At 42.2% G+C, this 22635-nt stretch overlaps 1 protein-coding gene and 2 long non-coding RNA genes across 8 annotated transcripts; 2 read left to right on the top strand and 1 right to left on the bottom strand.

Moving 5' to 3' along the window:
• Positions 1 to 3890: 3890 nt before the first annotated feature.
• On the bottom strand, positions 3891 to 21999 carry slc23a2 (solute carrier family 23 member 2). 6 transcript variants are annotated; one of them, XM_061279902.1, is made up of 16 exons: positions 21718 to 21999; positions 14521 to 14569; positions 12940 to 13157; positions 12014 to 12112; positions 11659 to 11772; positions 11205 to 11362; positions 10580 to 10668; positions 10417 to 10484; positions 9826 to 10007; positions 8981 to 9101; positions 7673 to 7829; positions 7377 to 7524; positions 7206 to 7311; positions 6832 to 7099; positions 6380 to 6475; positions 3891 to 6118 (listed from the first exon to the last, which is right to left on the bottom strand). In XM_061279902.1, exons 2-16 carry the CDS (start codon positions 14567 to 14569, stop codon positions 5856 to 5858), a joined length of 2136 nt encoding a protein of 711 aa, XP_061135886.1. In that variant the 5' UTR covers positions 21718 to 21999; the 3' UTR covers positions 3891 to 5855. The 6 variants fall into 6 exon arrangements, with proteins under 6 accessions (XP_061135886.1, XP_061135884.1, XP_061135885.1 ...); XM_061279900.1 differs by having other exon boundaries at positions 12940 to 13160; XM_061279901.1 differs by having other exon boundaries at positions 14521 to 14628.
• On the top strand, positions 9901 to 10766 carry LOC133154862 (uncharacterized). The gene is made up of 2 exons (XR_009714550.1): positions 9901 to 10037; positions 10431 to 10766. It is a non-coding gene; the product is annotated as an uncharacterized LOC133154862 (long non-coding RNA).
• On the top strand, positions 17883 to 20206 carry LOC133154863 (uncharacterized). The gene is made up of 3 exons (XR_009714551.1): positions 17883 to 18469; positions 19805 to 19882; positions 19998 to 20206. It is a non-coding gene; the product is annotated as an uncharacterized LOC133154863 (long non-coding RNA).
• Positions 22000 to 22635: the final 636 nt, after the last annotated feature.

The raw sequence follows: 22635 nt of genomic DNA on the forward strand, positions 1-22635 counted from the left end.
AACTTATTAAGAACCAACCGCTGCTTCGTCACCAAACCAGTAAACATGTCAACGGAGGAGGTCCAGTTTTGTAAGTCATCTTTTTGACAGTCGAATGAGACTGCAGTTGGGTTCAGGCACGTCAAGCTATGTTGTGAGGAAGTCGGTTTCTGTGACAACCGCAGCTTCGGTCGGCTCGTAATAAGGACACCGGGCGTTTTGTTTTGTGTCCATAAACGTTGACCGTAAGAATATTCGGGGAGGGATACATCCTGGTACACCAAACACAAGAGAACTGCAGGACAGCACACAAGGTGTGTGTGTGTGTGTGTGTGTGATGTTATTTGCATGAGTGTGAATACAACTGCTCGCATGTAGTGTGCATGATGCTGTAGTCGAAGGTATGAAACATTTTTTTCAAGATGATTTCAACAATTGAACTGCCGAGTAATTGATGCTTAACAATTTGGTTTATTGTGTGGAATTTGTTCTGCAAATGAGGGGGGGGGGGGGGCTTCATGCATCCATCAATCCTTTTTCCTCACCGCTTGACCCACAGGGCTTTTTTTCTTTCTTTAATGCTAATGCAATGGGAAATATATTCTTTATCCTCCGTGAAGCGCGACTACTATTTGTGTGGCTGGCTGAGGCGCTGGTGCATCTCCATTTACAGAACAGAGCATCTGTAGTGGCCAAGGCATGCACACCAGAGGGAGCAGCACAATGTCCATTTAATTTAAGGATGTGGTTACTTTTTTTTTTAAATATTCCATCAAATGGTATAATTAATGATTTTACGTAGTACAACATTATAAAGTGCTATTTTCTCATTAGAAAGACATTACAAACATTTTTGTCATTGCCCTCGTTTGTTTCAATGAGTAAAGATAATTTGCGATGTGAGCCTTTTGAGTTACAAGTGCGGTCAAAAAGTCTTATCTCAAGGCACTGCTGCAATAGCTTCATGATTAACAGGTCCACATTACACCAAAGTATATTTGTGAATAAATTTAGACAGGATCATCATTATTTTAGTTGATGTACATTTTATGATGTTTGGTGACGACATTTGTGTAATGTTAAATGCGTGCCTTGGCTCATTTAGGATTGGGAAAGAATGGGATGTGAAAGTAAAATTGAAAGATTAAAGTCTGGAACAAATAAGAAAAACAATAAAATGCCCCTAAATTAATTCTTCACATCCTGGCACATGAGTGACCACAAACAGGGAGTTAGAGAGTTAAGGCCCAGCAGTATTTTGTGGTTCATGTGCCCGTCATAAAGTCAGTAAAATATTCTTGGCACCTTGAAATGTAACAAAATTGTAAAAAGGCGCTGGCATAATCTGGAAAGATTTACTTTTTTTTTTTTTAACAGCAATGCTGTCAGTTGTTGCCTTACATGGACAAGTTCAACTTAACTGAAGCTGATGACGGCTTGTGTTGATTGTGAGTTTTTATAGGGCAGGACAACTAATAATTATGGTGGTGAGGACTGTGAGGAAGTGGACAGTGGAGTCAAGGCAGGACCTCCAAGCCTGCTTTGACTGCACCGATTGGGGAGCTTTCGAAGCTGCAACTTCAGACTTGCATGAACTCACTGACACTGTCACATCATACATCAGTTTTTGTGAGGATCTGTGTGTGCAGACTAAGACCTTCTGCACGTACAACAACGACAAACCTTGGTTTACACCGAACCTCAGGAGGCTGCGCAAAGTCAAGGAGGAGGCCTACAGGAGTGGCGACCGCGAGCTGTTCAGGCAGACCAGAAACGCGCTGAACCAAGAGGTCAGGAAAGCCAGGAGGTGTTACGGGGAGAACCTGAAGAGACACCTCTCTGCCAATCCTGATCCCTCAACGGTGTGGAAAGGTCTGCAGAGCATCACGGGCTTCAAGAAACGAACCACCCGTCCTGTAGAGAGCCCAAGACTTGCTAACCAGCTAAACAAGTTCTACTGCAGGTTTGATCGGTCCTCCCACACAACGGGACCTCCTGCAACACAATCTACATACTCACCTCTCCCCACAACTGCTCTGTCCACACCTCTATCATCGTTGTCACCCACTCACTCTCTTGCAGAGCCCGCGCCCGCACTCCAGGTCCGCGAGGAGGAAGTGCGCCAGATGTTCCGGAGACAAAAGACCAGGAAGGCACCGGGCCCAGACGGCGTGTCACCTTCCTGCTTGAAAGTCTGCGCTGAGCAGCTGGCGCCCACCTTTGCACGGATCTTCAACCGTTCTCTGGAGCTGTGTGAGGTGCCCTCGTGCTTCAAGAGCTCCACCATCGTTCCAGTAGCCAAGAAGCCCGCCATCACAGGTCTGAATGACTATAGACCCGTCGCACTGACATCTGTGGTCATGAAATCGTTCGAGAGGCTAGTGCTGAACCACCTGAAGGAGGTCACGGGCCCCCTGCTTGATCCCCTCCAGTTTGCCTACCGGGCAAACAGGTCAGTGGATGATGCGGTCAACATGGGACTGCACTACATCCTGCACCACCTGGACACCCCAGGAACGTACGCCAGGATCCTGTTCGTGGACTTCAGCTCGGCGTTCAACACCATCGCCCCTGACATCCTCCAACAGAAGCTCATCCAGCTTGCGGTGCCTGCCTCCACCTGTCAGTGGATCACCAGCTTCCTGACCAACAGGAGACAGCGTGTGAGGCTGGGGGGCACCACATCTGACACCCGGACCACCAACACTGGAGCCCCTCAGGGGTGCGTCCTCTCCCCACTGCTCTTCTCCCTCTACACCAATGATTTCTCCTCAGGTGACTCTCGTGTGAAGCTCCTGAAGTATGCAGACGACACCACTCTCATCGGACTGATCCAGGACGGTGATGAGACTGCGTACAGACAGGAGGTGGAGCGGCTGGTCCACTGGTGCAGTCAGAACCATCTGGAGCTGAACCCGCTCAAGACCGTGGAGATGACAGTGGATTTCAGGCGAGACCCTTCACCACTTTTACCCCTCACTATCCGCAGTAATACTATTCTTTCCACAGACACCTTCAAGTTCCTGGGAACCACAATCTCTCGGGACCTGAAATGGACCGGCCACATAGACTCTGTCCGGAAGAAGGCCCAGCAGAGGCTGTACTTCCTGAGACAGCTCAAGAAGTTCAACCTGCCGCGAGAGCTTCTGAAGACCTTCTACACTGCCATCATCCAGTCTGTCCTCTGCACCTCCATCACTGTCTGGTTTGGATCGGCCTCCAAACAAGACAAGCACAGACTACAACGGACAATCAGAACTGCAGAAAAGATCATTGGAATCAACCTCCCATCTATCCAAGACTTGTACCTGTCCAGGACCAGGAATCGGGCAAGGAACATCTCTACAGACCCTTCTCACCCGGGTTGCAGTCTGTTTGAACTACTCCCCTCCGGACGGCGTTATAGAGCTCGGTACGCCAAAACCAGCAGACACAGAGACAGCTTCTTCCCCCAGGCTGTTGCTCTGATGAACTCACACCACTCATAGAGTCTCAGAGACATTACTGTGCAATAACATCCTGCTCCTCACACCTTCTTGAATTTGTCTACACTGTTTTTGCATTATTCACATGTCCTGAATGTTGTTAGTCACCTAAATGTTGAACAGAGGGTGTGTTTCTACCGAAGTCAAATTCCTTGTTTGGCACGCTCAAACATGGCGAATAAAAAACTCTTGAATCTTGAATCTTGAATCTAATTCATAAATAAACTTTCAGCATTGTGCAAGCCACACAAAGACCTGCTTCAACAGAGCTTTGCACACAAACCCCTCTTCTATAAATAAAGAAATGACTTTAATATAGATACGAACGCAAGAAAATGTATAGGCTAGTTTTTATGAGAACATCTGTTGCTTTTTTTTTTTGGTAACAGGAAAAATAAAAAACAAGCCAACTTTTTGGTTTAGTAAAAAAAAAAAAAAAAAAAAAAAAAATGGATACAATATTTAGCACTTTTCAAGTAATTTAGTGGAACCATGTTGCCATTATTATGGAACATAAAGTCGGCAAGAGTAATAAAAAGTTGACAGCATTAGCAACAGACAATCCAATCCAGCTAGTAAACACAACATACACATTCTCTTGTTCCGTTCCAGTTGGCTAATGCAAACTACAGTAGTTGACACGTGACCCTGTAAACCAGTAACGGAGGATCCACACAAAGGGTCAGAGAGTCCAGCAAACAGTCAAAGACATTGAAACATGCAGGGTCAGCGTTTACGACACGTCTCTGATAAGGCCACGCAAGGTACAGTACGGAATTGCTTTCGGAAGAAGCCAACAGAGAACGGGGGATACCTGGAGTTATCTTCACTTGCGCTATGTGGATTCTAAAAGATGTCTACTTCATTTCTAGAACATCATGTTTTTAAGATTATTTTCATTTTTAGGTTGGACCTATAAAAGCTTATCCCACATGTTGTAAAATGTTTCTGAAAAATATTATACCTAATGAATCTGATTTAAAAAAAAAAAAAAAAGTTGTCAGGAAGTGATTGTCTTGAAGCCATTGATGAAAAGGAGTGACAACTCCTCCAGGCGGCATTATTTTTGCCAATTATGACAACGGCATTAAAACAGAAGCTTGCACTTAATAATAATAATAAAACAGAAGCTTGCACTGCACCAGAAATCAGAACCAAAGTATAGTCATGTGAAAATGATACACTTACAGTCTCACCTAAGGGTAATTTAGAGTCTTCAGTCAACTCAAGTTTGTGGAATGCGGGAGGAAGCCGACAACCCACAAAAGCACGGGTAGAACATAATATTTAACCTCAGAACTCTTAGGCAGATTGTAAATATATTTACAAAAGTCGTAATAAAGATGAAGGCAGGTTCTCAGGTGAGTGTGTGGTGAAGTATCATTCAGTCTAACTTACAATTGAGCAACAATGGGCCTACAAAGTGCGCAAGACAGGGCAAAAATAACGGAGCGGGAAAAGAGAGAGGTAGAAAGTTAATGGAGGAGAAACAGTTGGCGTAACCGGGCAACCGAGCGCCTTTTTGCTCCCCATCTGTCTTCCCGTCAAAGGTTTGCCCACTTGACGACATGTATAAAACATTGGTGGACTTTCTTGGTTAGAAATAGCAGCCGCAGCTTTCTATACAAGACATACGGATTTCACCACACACTTTCCAGAAAATTTGAATGTGATCCGAGTGTTGATTTACTTTTAGGTATTTATTCACAAGTAGCGGAAGTGAAGATGACTCCAGGAAAACTCGCGTGAAAAAAGTATTTGAGATGTTGCAAGATGAACCCTTTGTGTCACGTTAAAATAGTAGTGGCTAATACTGATAACCGTGGTGATATGTAAACTGTGAACTTTAATGCGTGGAACTCCAATTTGTTTCATGGGAAGTTTTGAAATGAGCAAGGCATAACATTCACAACTGAGGAGGCAGCAACAAAAAAAATCACCTCGCCGGGGCCTGCCGACTTGCAGTCGTGCGTCCTCGAGCTGCAGCCTCTAAGCTAATTTAGATCGGGCCGTTGGTGTGCATCCATGTGTTTGCATTCATGGCATTATGTCATTGCCACCTTTTTTTTTGCATAATTCTCAATTGACAGATTTATTGTGTCATCGTTGTATGCCCGTGTGGATTAAAGTGACGGCGTGAAAGAATGCACATAACCATTCCGCATATCGAGCACACATGCAAACACACCAAGCAGACTCCACGTGGTAGCGTCTTCTGGGGGCATGCTGGCTGCGACTTGCGTTAACATGCTCAAAATAGCATGGTGGGAAATGACAAAGACAGACAGACAGACAGACAGACAGAGGTCGGTGCTCCACATGTCATCCACACGCTCCAAATCTCTCAGTGTACCTTCCCTTGCTCCCCGAATTCACACACCATCCCGACAGCTACGCCAGACTCTCGCCGTGGGAACCCCCTCCCTCGCCCGCATCCCCGTGTCCGCTACTGTTACAGCTCACGCAGGTTTCCCGAAGCCTTCCCCACTGGTAGCCGGCGAAGGTGGGGCTGATCGGGAAGTACTTGAAGATGGGGTGCCTGCGGATGAAGTCCATTCCAAAGGGCAGGTCGTACGATCGCATTCCCTCCAGCTCGGCGGAGCTGGGACCCGAACCGCGCTTTAGCTTCTTGATGCCTCGCTCCTCAGGAGTACCTGAAGAGAGAGGAAAGTCATCTCTAGCCATTGTCTTAGTTCACCATTCAGAACATGCGATCCGTTCGATACATGACGATGTGTTTTTTTGTTTTTTTTTAAAAAACAAAACCTAATATGTCTGTACTGCTGTAAACCCATTCACATGACATTCATTCCATTATTTCTTTTAGCCGGTAGCTGGATGAATGAATGAATGAATGAATGAATGAATGAATGAATGAATGAATGAATGAATGAATGAATGAATGAATGTCTCACCTGGAATAGTATTATCCAAGATAAAAGCAACGGAGCCTCCCACAAACATGGCAGTGGTGAGGAGAACGTTTAACACTTGGTCAATCTCAATAATGCCTGGAGAAAAAAACAAAAAAAACAACAACAATGCTAAGCGCTTAATAAAGTGAAATTGAGCGTCTTTTACCAAAATATACTTTAGTGTATGTATTGCTTTTGTTGTAGGGACTAAAAGCCTGTTGAGGACAAACATTTAAAAATAAATCTACACGTACTACATCTCAATAAATTATATTAATTGTTAAATTTAAGTTTACATTCTAAATTCGTCACGACTGTTTTGTAGTTTGGCCAGAACAATTGACTTATAGCGACGCAACAACCTTCTCCATATATTTCTTTTTCCTTCTCAAATTCCACGTAATAATTCCATATATTCCTGGTGAGATTTGCCATCACTGCACTACACCCACCTGTCACCAGCGGGTTCTTTTTGAGGTAGCTTGGCAACATCAGCCCAAAGAAGATGGAGAAGCCCAGAACAAAAAGGTTCCTGGACGAGTTGAGGTCGACAAACTGCAGGTTGGAAAGCCCCACCGCCGTGATCATGCCGAACAAGGTGCAGAACAGAGCGCCCAGCACGGGGTCCGGCAGGGAGGCGAACAGGGCGCTGAATTTACCCACGAGGCCCAGCAGCAGCATCATGGCGGCACCGTACTGGATCACACGCCTGCTGCCCACCTGGGAACAAAAGGAAATCGGTCCCAATGACATCATTTATTCTCCATGCTACCTTCTTAAACACTGTTGCCATCTTGTGACAGAATATTTAACCCGACAGTCAAACCTTTGTTATTCCAAGGACGCCGATATTTGGACTGGAGGAAGTGGAACCGTTTCCTGTCCCAAAAAGACCATCCAGGACACAGGAGACCCCCTCGATAAATATGCCCCTAAGGATTTGAAAGTGATGAGTGTCCAAAAGAAAAGAGTGAAGCAGGGGCTTGGCGAAGCTTACCTATTGATGGCGTGAATAGGAGGAGGAGGGGCACACGACAGACGGGCGCAGGCGTAATAGTCACCGATGGACTCGATGATGCTGGCTACGACGGCGCTCATCATGCCGATGACGCCTGCGGCCGTTACGCTCGGGATGCCCCACTGGACTGGAAGATCAAAACATTTCTTATTATGGGAGATACTTTGGATATACAATCTACAGATTGTTTATTGGATTGTGCAAGTCTGCCAAAGCGTATCGTTGATGAGTAGATTTTTTTTTAAATGTGAAGCTGTAACTGTTTAGCCACTCACAGGGGTAGGGGATTTTGAACCAGGGTGCAGCAGATAGGATCCCTTGCCGTGCGTCTGTTCGGGCATAGTAGCCATATTTGTTCTTTTCAGGTGGAAAGACGTCCGTCACCGTGAAAATGAAGCACAGGAGCCACGAAACCAGGATGGCCATGATGATCTGTGTGCATGACAAGTAAGAAAGGGAATCAAATACATCTCAACATTATTATATATTTTTTTCAGTTCACAGTAACTGTACAGCAACATTTTTATTCTAAACTGGCAAACATCTATTGTCAGGTTAAAGTCCCCTGGGGTTGAAATTAATGTAGAATCATTATAAAGACTGCAAGACATGAGTTCATTGCTATGGTAAAGTGCACGCATGATTAATTTGATACACTTCGCTATACTTTCTAGTTTGGCAATACTATCACAAAAATGTGTTGATTTAATGAAAGTCATAGGCTATTGGGATTTTAACATGTATTCCAGTCCAAGACTCCACATCGACCAAAACTACAATTGTTCTGTCTCCTAGAAATTTCATTAATTTCCTTACAATTTATGGTTTTTTTTTTTACTTTTGTCAAATGTAATAACTATTTGCAATGTTAAGCTTCTGCTGGAGTTCAACAATGTGTACCAAGTATGTATAAGCTTCACTTCATGACCAGCAGATGGCATAAGACGCATTACACAACGGCACGCTTTCGTAACCGTTGACATAACGACAAAGTAAAATTCTTGTGCTTATGACATCTGACTTTAAGTTGAATAATAGGCAGATTCCTTGCATTCTACCTATTAAATAAATAAAGATGTGACGCATGATTAATTTGATACACTTGGCTATACTTTCTAGTTTGGCAATACTATCACAAAAATGTGTTGATTTAATGAAAGTCATAGGCTATTGGGATTTTAACATGTATTCCAGTCCAAGACTCCAAGTCGACCAAAACTACAATTGAGTGTACTTGTTCTGTCTCCTGTTTCATTAATTTCCTTACAATTTCTGTTTTTTTGAATTTTGTCAAATTTAATAATCATTTGCAATGTTAAGCTTTTCCTGGTGTTTAACAATGGGTACCAAGTATGTATAAGCTTCAATTCATGACCAGCAGATGGCATAAGACGCATTACACAATGGCACGCTTTCGTAACCGTTGACATAACGACAAAGTAAAATTCTTGTGCTTATGAGATCTGACTTTAAGTTGAATAATAGGCAAATTCCTTGCGGTAAAACGCTTGTGCAATCAAAGTGTGACAAAGGCTGCCGCCAACCATTACGCAGCAAGGACACAGACTCAAGGGCGCACTCACTGGGAACATTTTGAAAACTTGCAGCCGATAGGAAGTCCAGCCTTTCTTTGCTTTGTAGACCGGCAATGGGAAGTGGACATTACGAGCATACTGGGAAAAAAGTAGTACCAGGAAAATAGTCCTGCAAACACAAAAAAAGACTTTTTTTTTAGTTTAAAACAAGAATGAGTTTTACATCTTCACAACTCCATTGGGAATTGACACAATGCAATCAAACAATAAAAGAGGTTAATAAATAAAGTATAACCCATCTCAGAGGCGAGAGTGTCAATATTATGTATTGACGACAATACATATGAATTTACTTTCTCAATTTTGTCAGAGAGCAGTTGCACTCTGCTATGTACACGCATGTAAAAGTCAATCCTAAATCATGCCACAAACGCTTAACTTGAGGCCTCATCTTTTGCCAGTGAGCGATTGTTATGTGCAAATGATTGAATTTCAACACGGGTTCATCCTATTTAAGCATATTGCATTTACCCTCGTCAATCGACAAAAGGGGCCCCCGAGGCCGTACGGACAAATCGATGAACCTGACCGCGTGAGAATAACGAGCCCATTACGCCGGTCGGGAGCAAGGACCCTGCGGCTACGACGCAAAGAGCGGCGGATGATGCCGCAACCTGAGTGTGGAAACTGACAACGGTGTTCATCATACCACATACCCAATAAAATAAATTATTTTTTGGAGGAAACAGCTGCTTGTTGGAAAATGTGACGGTCAAAGGTTTAGAGGCAGTCAAATAGTTTGGCCTCTGTACACTCCTCGCCTCTTGTGTGTGTCAAGTACGGGCCCAGCGGCAGAAAACACAGCATTTACCGATTTCAACATTTGAACTTACAACATAGCAATGCCCCAATGCTTTCCTGCCCTTTCCCCTGCCGCCTGGAAACCAGAGAGGCCGATGAGGGCCACCGTGGGCGTGATGGTCAGCGGTCCGATATACTTCAACAGGAGACCGGGTAGACCCAGCGCCCCGATGCACACCTCCACCAGGGATGACACAATGATGGCCCCTTGGATCTAAAATAAAGAAAAGAATTGTCACTTGAGGTGAGTTACATGAAGCGCAATCACACATTTGTCACGTTGGGGCATCTTGAGTTTGTCTTTCAATGTTTGGCTTCTCCTCTGTGTTCTGCTAAATGATTCCCGTAACTAAACATTTTATTAATAATATTGCTCTGATGTGACGCACTTTCATGACGTGCCGACTTTCAGAGCAGCTATTCAGCTGTGTTTGCCAAAGCAACATATTTTAGCAGATATTAACAAACCACACAAAGTCACGAGTGCTTGCGTTGGCAGCTCTCCAACTGTTTGGTAAGCACTTATTCAAGGCATTTAATAACATCTTAACTTTGTTATGTGTGCATTTCAACCACTTCCCCACAGAACGAAAGTGTGTGCGTGTTGTTTTTCCGTTTCTCACTTCTCGTATCCTAGGATGCCAGATGTGTTCGGTGTGGAGAATTTCTGTGCCGTTTGTCTCGAGTATCCCTGAGGACAGAAGAACAAAAAGATTCCAATGTCAGGTCAAGATCAGACAAGAGACAAAAGTAAAACTAGGTGTGATGTCAAACAAAGGTCCTCACCGGTGTTGTTGCACTTCCATTTGTCCAGTGACAGAATAGCTCTGGCTGGGGCAAGGAAGGCAAAAGCGCTGGCCTGGAACAAAGGCAACCTTGGACACCGGGAAAAACTCATCAGAAATCAAATATCACTTTTAAGTTGATGAAAAGAATTTGCCTAAATAAATGTTTGGCCAAGCAGCACATCCGATGATGTCTCACGGCATACCGATTGGAATCATTAGAATTGCGAGTTTGCCTCTAGCTGATCAAATATGACTTGTTGAATACGTGTTCTTGTGCAGGTGTACCTAGTGCTGTGTCCAGTCGAGGTACAAACAGATAAGACAAAAGCTCCTTTCCCACTCTAATTACACAGGAAGTCGAACAACGGGTTTCTACATTATTCACGTTGCAAAACGGTTACGTCGTCCATGCCACCTGACTGCAGTCTTACACATCTTTGTATAGGGATTACATAACACATACTTAGCCACTACGCTCAAGCACTCACTTGAGATGGGGGTTCTAAATGATCACTGCTCAGAGGTTAAGGGTGGAAGAACAAGCTTTGAAGTGTATGAAGGATTTTGAGAGGGATTTGTGTGTGTGTGTGTGTGTGTGTGTGTGTGTGTGTGTGTGTGTGTACCTGCAGCCCAGCGTGGTCTGTAGGAGGGTTGTGATCCCGACACAAAAGAAAATGGTCCCTATGAGCTGGCTAGTGGCCCACTGATCAGATCCGACGCACATGGCTTCAGCGAGGAGGAATGGCACTGCTATAGTTCCACTGAAACATGTCAAATAGTGCTGCGGACACAATATGGGTATTGAGTTAGATGTAATTTTCACTTGCCAGGTGAAGTTCCAGCGTGTATTTTTTTTTTAATGCAATGAATTGAGACAAGTTAGTGTCAGTATGCATAACCAGTTAGGTAACTACTTTATTAAATTTCCCTTTGCTTTTTGTAACCTGATTCTGCACACCTAGTTTACATCAAACTGGCATGGATGAGTTGAGGTACAACTTGTTCTTATATCATTCACATGTTTGGAATGCAAAAAAATTAATCATCAGCCTTTTTGTGTGTGGTGGGGGCAGTTACCTGTAGGCCTAAAAACACACACAGGTACCAAGGCGGAGTGTCTTCTATGATATAGATCATGTCCATCCTCCTCAGATCAGTGCTGTCTGAGCTGTCCGTCTCTGACAATGAGCTCTATATTATACACACACAAAGATAAAATACATCCTTCTCAATTTGGAATACAAAATAAAACACTACACTCCTGTAATGAACTTGAATGTTCGGCTGTTGAATTAGCACAGGGTTTGGAAAAAAATCAAAGAATGTGACACGGAAGGAAAGCCTCCAGTCCAGCACGTGATTTCACATCCTCTTCCTCAAACGAAAAGTGCCTTTTCATCGTAGCAATTTCCAACTTCCTTTATTCCCGTACCTTTTCTGCTCGCTGAACATCTTTTGAATAGATAGCCATCAGCTCGGTGTTCTCTGTATCCTGGTCCCCATTGGGTCCGCCCACTCCATTTACCACCACCTAACCACAAAGGTTTAGAATGATTAACGTTTTTTTTTCCTTCCATTTATTTTATTTTGTATATGTAAGAGCGGCCTTGTGGTGAAAAGAAATCTGCAGGATTCATGGCCGCTTATGTTATCAGGAAGCAATATTGAAATACTGAGAAGTCAGAGCTGGGGGTAGCTTGGCTAAATATCTGTTGGAAGAGCATGGAACTTAGTCATGTGAAATTATGCGAGAAGTGAAATGCCACGCCTGATTGAAGTGGAACGTTTCACAAGCATTTAAGGCAAAATGGAAACATGCCCCAAAAATACATAACACTCATGTTTTTAAAACCCATTTCCTCCACTGGCTTTGTGATCAACAAACACATTTATTTATGTTTCACTTCTCAAATTTCTATCTTGTAGAAAACAAACTTGTTTTAGTACTGCAAATCTCAATACCGTTACAGCAACCGTAAGTGAAACTAAGATGATACAAATTTTATATCAAACCAGAATATCAAACAGTTTCACTATACAGAGTGAATTTTTTTGTTTAAATATTTCACAATTTGAGCAACAGACTCTGCTGCTCAATTCATATCCCGCAAACGCATTATTAATCAGAATAAAAAGTTTTGATGAGCCAACATATTATAAAGCAAAATTTGGACTTCACTTCCTCCATTGTGTTTGATAATTTTGAATAAGCTTCCAAGGTTTGCTTGACTTAAAATGGAAAACTAATCAATGTGGTACTTCTCACTCAATCATATCATTCTACGTTCAGCCGCAGGTATGTTGTCACGTTGCTTTTACTGTATGTGTCAAAAAAAACAAAAAAACAATTCAACGTACCGGAATGGGGTAGAAGTCCGCTCCACGTTTGTTCTCCTCTTCGTATTTGCCTCCCTCGCTGTTGCTGTCCGCGGCCTTGGAAGCGGTGTTCTTGCCCACGCCCATACCGGTACCGCCGCGGTCGACCCACTCGTCCGCCTCGTCACCTTTGTCTCGTTCTGGCGTCAACACTGCGGATGAGTCCTTCAGTCTGTTTACATCTTCCAGGGATGATTTGTCTGCTTGGAAAATAAAAGACAAAGGGGCGGAGAGATTCATTTCGTGTTTAAATGAATTCAAGTTCATCCTGAGAAGCTGCCAGGCTGCAATTAGTCCTTATTGTCCACTTATTGACCCCCCCCCCCCCCCCCACCAGTTATAGCATAACAGTCCACCACAATTACTTTTCAACTATTAAAAGCAGATGAACAGAGAACAGCAGCCAATCCAACACACCTGTCTGGATTCTAAATTATGCATGAATAATAGAGCTATGAAGGAAAATAGGTTTTCGGGGAGATTTCGTAAGCAGGAACCGGGAGAGAAGGGGGAGAAAAAGGATGCAGAGTTTGTAAAAAGTCAGGGAAGACGAGGGTCAATGTTAGAGGGAGAGATGAAGGCAAAAGATAGCGGAAGCTCTGTTTGTAATGATTCAGATGTCACGGCAAGTTTTATTTGGGTAAAACATGGCCTTGTGCTCTGTCGGTCTGTACAAATCCTGTGACACACATGGGTGAAGGTTTCCACTTCATTGCTTCAATAAGCGAATGCAGTTCAGGATCCTGAGCGTTGCCAAAATGTGTGTGTTGCATGCAGTCGTTCTTGCATGACTGTTTTTAATCTGACGACCCCAGTATTTTGAACAAAAGGATTTTATTGAAGTAAGATGCCGTGATCTGAAAAACTATTATCCTATTAAGACAAGGGAGACCGGGATACAATAGGCAGTTAACATTTCCTCGCAAATAAACTGAAATAATGTTCCAGGGCTAAACACAACTCCATAGGATCATGCGAGAGGTGAAGAAGCGATTTATTCGATTTACACCACTTAACCGCTATAGCTTCTTCCTTCTCCTTTTTTGAACATGTTGATTTATTTGTCTTATTGGCATAACATGAAATTATGTGAAAATGTGAAAAAAAAGATTTTGTGTTTGGTCGATAACCCGTTCAAAAATAAACTTCAACTGAACTAGAATTTAAACCGTCTTAAGTGTAGTCGACAAAAATAGGATCCGGCAAATGAGGAACTAAAACTGTTTACACACTATTTTGAGGTGTTTTGTCAGCCCGAGAGAATCAGCAATGTGGATGAGAATTTATGCAATGGGCGTCAGAACCCATCGCGATATGATCAAAAACTTCACACTGTACATTCCGCAAAGGAATCGCAGTATTGTTATTTACTAGTGATACTTTTCAGGTTTCTACAATTGGCGAGATTCACCTTTGTCAGTGCTATACGTGGGAGCTCTGATATGAGACACCCGTTTATTTGATTGAACAAACTGCCCTGACCACAGGCTCCCTACTTCTCCTTCCCCACACCAAAAGGATCACCCAGCTCGCTGTGTGAAAACATTGGGATAGGCGAAATACCTAGTTGACACATCCCATCACTCCTGTCAATCTGCACGGCTGGGAGCATCTGTGTTGGGGGCGAGAGAGGGAGATAGCAAGACAAAGAGAGAGAGAGACGGAAGAGAGCTTAAAGAGGAGAGTGTAAGGGGAAGTAGGGGGTGAGGCAGAGGGGATGGGTCAAAGAGAGGAAGGAGCAGGGAGGTGAAACACAAGTTAATTGGACATACATGATTATTCAAGGCAAAATAATTAGTGATTGACTATTATTAGTGACTGTTTTTCTTTCCCAATAAGTTTTACAGCCCAATATGTGTTTTTATCCATGCAACGTAGCTCATAACAACAACGTAGGGCTAAAAGTGAGGTGAGTGACTGGATGGGAGTGTATCATACCACAAAAGTCAAACCTCACAAAGATTCTGTATAAAAGTCCAAATTAGCAAAAATCATGTTTGTTTAAATTTTTTTCCCGCCCCAATATAAAAACTGAATATTGAGCATTTTCACGGCTTAACATGCAGAAAATTAGCACAGCGTGGTAAAAAGAACAATGAGGACTAATTAAGCAAAATGTATTATGATATATATTATATTATAAATTGTATTTATGAGATTTGTATGGCTCCAGTCAGGCCGGCATCTGAGATCTTTTGGCACCCAACACTGTAACGTTGTGACCCCCGGGCCACCGTTGATGTGAAAGCCTGAAGGGTGTAGCCTAGTCAAGTATGTCAGGTGCTGCCAACAATGGCATCTTAGAAGCGCTCTCAATTTGTATTTATGAGTTTGGTGGTTTTTCCTGTTCAATAAACAACAGGGAGTGCGTCTATGACCTCGTCACTGTGGCTTGAAGCGTTTAACTGCTATGAAACTTTCGTCAATTATTGAGAGCAAGTCTGAATTCGGGAGGCAAGTATCACCATCTTAACAAAAGTACTTCGACATGGACTCGCCTAATGTTACGCAACTCTGGTTACGTTATTTTTGGCCTGGTGAGGACAGTGCCAGTGGCACAGGAGAATGGCACGGTCGACTTGTTTGAAAGAGTATCCCGGCAGCCTTCTGGGTCAGTGAGGTTCTGGGCGAGGCATGTGCAAACATCACAAATCCTCTTCCGCCAGATAAAATCACTTTTACGCTTGTGCGTGACAAGGTGGCAGTTGACACGGAATGCATCCAGTGTTTGTAGCAACTACACATCAAAATAAAATAGATAATACAATAAATACATGAAAAAAAAATAATAGATGAAGTTAGCATGCTATGGCTTTGTTTGTACAGATTTTGGATGTGTCAGAGTCCGGTCCAGATGGACATCATGGTAATTTGAAAGACCCACTTTGAGTTGGGATGGAGAAAGCAAGGCAACTGAGTGAGACAGATTTAGATCAGAGACACAAAAAATGCTCAACCTTTGAATATTTTTCTAGCCACTTCTCACAGCAACACCAGCCCCCGCGCAACATGCTCGCAGCCACAAATAAGCGAGCAATTAAGTCTCGGGCACCATAATGGAACTGCACACATCGTATATAGGTTAGTCGAAGTGAAGCGCCTGGCATTCTCACGCCTTGGACGTCCCACAGAGCCCAGCAGGCATATTTAAGACTGAAAGGTGGACATTGTTGCTACGAGTAGATAAAATCCTCGAAGCCACAGCAAGACACTTGGCAGCCTTAAAATCTCTCTCAGGGTTTTCATAACAACCACATATACTTTCTGTATTGCTTACACTCACTAGGGGGCAGTAGGCAGGGTACAGGTCGTACATATATGGCTTGGTTAAGTGTTTTGGACAAGACAAAGAACTATAAATGTGCACGTTATTTGACATTTATTAATATGATAAAATTGGGTGTTTCTTTTTTTTTTGAGGGGGGGGGGGGCGGTACTATGACGTACAGTATTACAGTTTTTGTGTAATGAGGAAAAAGTAAAGCATCAAAAATTGAAAACCACCCAACACTAGGGTTGTGTGTTTAGTGATACATAACTTATTTATGAATGAGGCCCATCCTACAGCAAGGCACGCAAAGTTGAAAGGAGACATGTTTGCATTGTGATGCGGGGGGGGGGGGGGTGAACATCAACAGGCAACAAGGTTACCCTGAGCAACATGGAAACATGATGAGCACGTAACTCCGAATAAGCAAGAATAATTAAAGCCAGTGATCGGCTTATTAGGCACGTTGCTTTAGCAACCAGGTAAACAGAACAGAATGAAAAGTTATGGAACCGTTGCAACCTGTCATTACTAGGGACGCAATGATCACAAATTTTTTTTTTTTTTGGGCCGATCCCCGATTGTCAAAAAGGATGACCTGTGGAGTACATCTTCAATGTTCCATTCCTGCTCAATAATAAAACATTGTGAAATGATAAAAACAGATGTTCTCTCAAATACAAATGAAAAGTCTATTAGTCATCTCACAGCATAATAATAAGAATATGATAATAATAATTATAATAATAGAATTTGAATAAGAAAAAAAGCATTGGCTTCAAAGAATCGAATGTATTAATAAAACACATGATGTTGCACAAAACACACTTTGCGTGTTGGTACTAACGTCATAATATTCTCATGTTTTTTTAATATTTCTCATTTTAATTAAGCAAGCCTGATCCTCATTTTAATATTTTGTTTAATTTCTACACTTATCCACATTTTATTTATTATTTTAATTTCTATGTGTTTAGTAATATTATTGTTTGACCACTTGCAAAATAGAAGAAAACAAATATTAATCCATATACATGGCAGTTAAATTCATCTATTTTTTTGTTATGTCTTCGTGGCTATCTCTGAGATGTTTGTGCCTCTTAGCCAGGATATTCAAACGGCCTTTGTGTTCTAACTTTCCACTTCCAGGACATGGATATAAAGTGGCTTAAAAATAGAATTGAGAGCATTTAAAGTCAAGCATTTGCTATGATTAGTTGCCGTTTCCAGCAGATCAATAAACGACCCCCTCGGGTTACTCCAACCCACATGAAGAGAATATTGTAATGCAAATCCAACAAACACTCATATGTTGCCCAAGACATTGCGCAAGGCCTTATTATTTGATAGGATCTCGCGGTCAACCAAAACCAAGGTGGAGGTGGAATGAATGCTGGTTTTATGTACAACGCAAGATTCATTTTAAAAAGCTTAGAGCAGTGGTCCCGTTCATATGATGGTGATTTTCTTAGGCTCTTGTTGCAAAATATGGTTTTATTTGACAACAATTAGGACTGGGGAAAAAATTGAAATTGAAAAAATATATGCCTCAAATCCTTTTGTGTGTGTGTTCTCGCACACTTAGCTTAGCTGACTTGTGTAACGTAATATGATTATTGTGGGAGAAAAATAAGGACCAGGCGAGCATGACAGTCGCTGCTGGAACTTTTTTTCAAGCAATTTTGAATATTATATTTGAAATTGGTATATTGTGTTTGACTTGAGTACATAAAGTAATAGAAAAGCCCAATGTGCTGTATACAGTAAAACGGTTCGCAAACGAATAGTTTGCTGAGGAGCAAAAGAAAATAAGTGACTTCAGGAAAAAAGAAAAAAGTGACTTCAGGGAACATTCAAAGCGGCAGTACGTGCAAGTACACACACTACGCTTGGGTTGCACAGTGGGAGGACAGCGAATGAACCTGCACTACGGTGTAATCTCAGTCACATGTGGCGAGCCAAATAGCAAAGTCTGCCAGGGACCAATTTCTGCGACCCAAATAACACCACACCGCCATTGCAGCAAACTAGTTTCAAGAGTGAACCGTTTGGTCAGAGACCGCGGCATCCTGCCAGTCCGCATTCATGCAGAAGTTAAGCGTAGCTTGAAATGCAATGAATTCCATAGCAGCTATTAAAGGCATACTTTGATGCCCCTTGCTGTCCTTGCTGACTGGGAATGACATCCATGTGCTCAATTTTGACTCGGCTTGAGAACGTCACATGATCAAACCTTGAAAACAGGTGAGTCATGATTGCTGCTGTAACACGTCCATATTCTTTAACGGTTCGCACGTACTGTAATTGTTGGTTGCACAAACACTACACAATTTCTATTGCAGCGAACCGACCACATAAGCTTTCTTATTTATCAGATGTTAAACTTTACGGTCAAGTCCCACATTTTGAATACTACAATGGAAACAATGAGAGTATGAAGTTCAAATATGGCAATGGCAATCGATGAGTCGGCAAAAAAAGCCAACACAATGACTCATTATCTTTGGGTGTCCTTCACTGTAAATGGGTAGCTTTGTTTGGTTTATCTTATCTCTGAATACCATCAAAAAAGGAAGACCTAGTTTGCAGATGAGATGACTTCTTGATGCCAGGATGAGTCACGATCAAATGGCACGCAATTGGTTCAGTTGTTTCTTATAGTGGCTGGCATTGAAAGAATCCGACGGGTTTAACATAGTCTGAGTCGTTTTTTTATTTAGCCAAGTTACGATCTTAATTGTTCTACAGCTCAGTGCTAATGTTCACTCTCTTGTGAATAAAAAGTTATGAGCTCTTAAAAATGATACAATGTATTTAAGATGCTCTATCATAATATCAGCAGTATAAAAAAAAACAATCAATAAAAAAAGAACACTGCAGAACAGCGACTATTTAAAACACTTAAACGTTATGACTTTTAACTAGAAAGTGGGAGGAGGTGGGGGCTCAAATTAGGGCTGACCTGATTGTTGGCATATGCGTAAGCCACTTGAAAGGAAAAGGTGTATAAATGACAAATGTTTTGTTATGGCTCTGAAGTGCTAATTTCACAAGATCCCTGTCATAGTTCATCTTATCTGGGACTCAGAAGTGTAGCTCACCGCAGATGACAGTGTAAACTGATTAATGTGTAATGTTGAGGTTTCGAATGAACTCAACGCCGCTCCACAAACCCAATGACCTTTTTTTTTTTGTTTTTAATGGGCAACAGTGAAATAAAAGAAGCTATAAAAGTCTGCATGAATGCTGATTAAAACACACTAGCATAAGCATGCACAAAATAAATGTGTTTTCTTGTTAATATACAGTCATAGCTACTCATAGTTATAATTTTATTATATTTTGTTTATTGTAATTATAATTACAAGGTGACTTTCATCCTCATGTAACTTATTTACAATGGCTTTAAAAAATCTACATAAAACTGGTCAAATGCTAGGTTTTTATTATATATATATATAAAAAAAATATTTAAGGGTGCGCCCAAAATAGTGATACCGATGTATATACCGATATTAAAAGAAAGGATACCGTATTGATATTCTAGTTGTAAGTAACGCCACTCCTCCCTGACGCTAGGGGGCGCAGGCGTGCGATCACATGACAAGGAAGCGATGGCACGAAAAAGTGGAGCGCGCCGAAGCGATGGGAGGAAAGGTATTTTATTCATCTATTTATACAGCTGTTTGTTCACTTGTTGTGTATGATAACAATAAAATACATAAATAATACATCTATATAATAAATATAACAAATGCACGTCACTGAATAGGCGCCCCTCTGCTCCGTGACCGTCACCTTTCCTCTCATCCCACGCACGCAGAGGCTCTACAGTGCGCGCCTCCTCGAGCGCACCCTGAAGCCCTAGTGTTTCCATTTGAAATATCAGATGAACTGCCAATTTCCATTTGACAGTATTTTAGAGAAAGAGAAAAAAAACACTGTCAATGTTAAGTAATTGCAAATACTAAAAATAAATAGTGGTGCTATTATGTGACGTGAGTGAGTTTGTATGTGCACGTCCCTGCGTGCCGCGCGTATGCGCGTACAGACTGGAAGCCTCATGAATGTATTTGTTTTTATTGGGGGTTTTTTTTGGAGGGGGGGGGGGGGCAAATGCCATTCATAAAAGTCATTGCAAGTGGCATAATATAGATTCAGTCGCTGTGATTAAGATATATGGAAATTTCTACTTTGTTGGGTTAGGATGTGTTCAACATAGCGGTAAGGCCATACTGCATATTATTGTACCGTATCAAATCATCAAAGTGCCAATTTGTATCAAATCATATCGAGGTACATATCGTATCATGACCTACCTGTGTATCGAGGTACGTATCGTATCGCCAGGTTTGCAAAGACATCCAGCCCTAGATACCACGATAAATCATTCCAAAACTTTTTCCACCATTAACGTAACAATGCGATGGGAAGTTCATCAAATCAAGAGCGTTGTCTTCAGGTATGCTTAAAGTTAAATAAATAATTACAGCATCATATTTTTAAAAAACATCTCTCATGCAAAGCTACTACATCTAGTTCAAAGCACTGCCTTACACGTATTCATTTTGCATTGAATTGGTCATTTGCCTTTGTTAGAAACATGAAAAAAAAGGTTTGACTGCAGTTTAAATGCTGTTTGAAACCCATTGTTTGACTGTCGATGTATGTAGAACCAGAAAACGTGAATTTCATGATTCTATTGAGTGGCACACAATGACTTAGGATCAGTAATAACATAACAATCCTCAGTTCTGATTAGTAACTAAGCAGTTTTAATTAGGCTTTTTGTTTCAAACAAATATTCACAATTTCAGTTTTGACTTTCCATGACAAACCTACTACTCTGTGTTTATATTTTTACTTTAAACCCAAATCCAGAGGACCAGTGCCACACCCAGTCATGAACGTCACTGGTCCGGCTTTAAGTGCAAAATAGTTGTAAAACGGAAATGATTTCTAAAGGGTGTGTAGACTTTTTATACCCACCAACTTTTAAAATGTGTTTGTTAGGCAGACACAGAAAGACACACGCTTGGTTCTGTTTCCAAGACAACCTCATCACCAGAAGCCAAAAAAGCCACACACGGTCAAACAGCTCCGGTGACACAGAGTTGTGTCAGCCTAAGTGCATTACAGCTCCAGTTGTTACGAATGCAGATAGTACAGTTGATGCTTGGCCTTAATAATGGACAAATCACACAGGGAGAGCGAGGGGAAGAGGTGGGAGATCGTCGTGGGCAAAAATATTCTGATCAGTAAATGCTCATAGTCGTGTTTTGAGAGGGTTTGTTTGGGGAGCTCAAAGATGACAGACTGGGCCTCTCGCTGTCACACTGCATCACCCATGATCACGCCGACCCACGATCTCCAACCGGAGGGTGTATTTTTAGAGCTTCGGCCAACCCACCTTGAATACTTTATATGCATTCTAGCCGCGGCAGTGTAGTTGTGATACTCACAAAAAGCGATTTTTGTGCTTGTTCGCTCACCTGTCCGAAGAAGAAGAAGACGATGCCCACTTCCCTGCTCGGCTAGGTCCGCTGGATCGCTGCTGAAGCGAAAAGCAGCTTGAGTGGAGGGAGAGTCGGCGGATGACGACAGGTTTTAGCTTGCAGCCAGTGGGAAGCTCATACGAGGCGGATAAAGGGACCCGAGAGGGTGTTTTTGGACCCGATCGAGACGCCCCCCTTCTCCAAGACAGACAGTTTGGATAACCGCTGCCCGCGGAGGGATTTACGTCTTTCATAAAGCCACGGGGTTGATGTCAGGCTGAGCGCATGCGCACGATGGCCGTGACGTCAAGCACATGCCCTTACAGTGTCTCGACCAATCAGCGACAGCGGACAGATGACGTAAACACGCGATTATTTAAATGTACCATATAATACCCATCATTTTACTGTTTTAAAAACAAATAGTGACTTCTTGACAACAACACACTTGACCTTTGACTATATTCTCATACTTACTTTTTAAAATAATTTTCAAAAAATTCAACGTGAGCATCACACTGCCTTCTAACGTCAACTGTTTGCTCTTTCGTTGCATAATGACTACCGCAGTGTTTCCTAACCATCATTCAGCCAAAGAACACATTACTCATTCTTATCTCACGGCACACCACTGCACGCAAATGTCACCCGAAATAATTATGACCGCGTAACAACGTACTCACTTTCCACTCTGTAAAGTCGGAGCCAGTTTGATTGTAAATAATAAATGAAATTGTCGAGGATATGTACATTCCTGCAGTACCCCGGATGAGCTCTCGGTGCATGTTTCTATATCTGATGCGTTCATTCATGTTGCAGGTTTATGCTAAAGAAAAAAAATGCAATAATCATAAAAAGCATGAAACTATTTTTTTGCAGTATTTTCAAATGTAAAATACTCATGTAAAGATATTG

This window comes from Syngnathus typhle, linkage group LG5 (genome assembly GCF_033458585.1).
Source record: "Syngnathus typhle isolate RoL2023-S1 ecotype Sweden linkage group LG5, RoL_Styp_1.0, whole genome shotgun sequence".
Classification (NCBI taxonomy): domain Eukaryota; kingdom Metazoa; phylum Chordata; class Actinopteri; order Syngnathiformes; family Syngnathidae; genus Syngnathus; species Syngnathus typhle.

Excerpts from the sequence above, each read along its gene's own strand:
- slc23a2 (XM_061279900.1), bottom strand. The coding sequence starts at position 14,569 with ATGCTCCCAGCCGTGCAGATTGACAGGAGTGATGGGATGTGTCAACTA. Across the intron at positions 12,113-12,939 it reads CGGACTTCTACCCCATTCCG|GTGGTGGTAAATGGAGTGGG; the intron begins GTACGTTGAATT and ends CTTTGTGGTTAG. Across the intron at positions 10,669-11,204 it reads CAGACCACGCTGGGCTGCAG|GTTGCCTTTGTTCCAGGCCA; the intron begins GTACACACACAC and ends CCGGTGTCCAAG.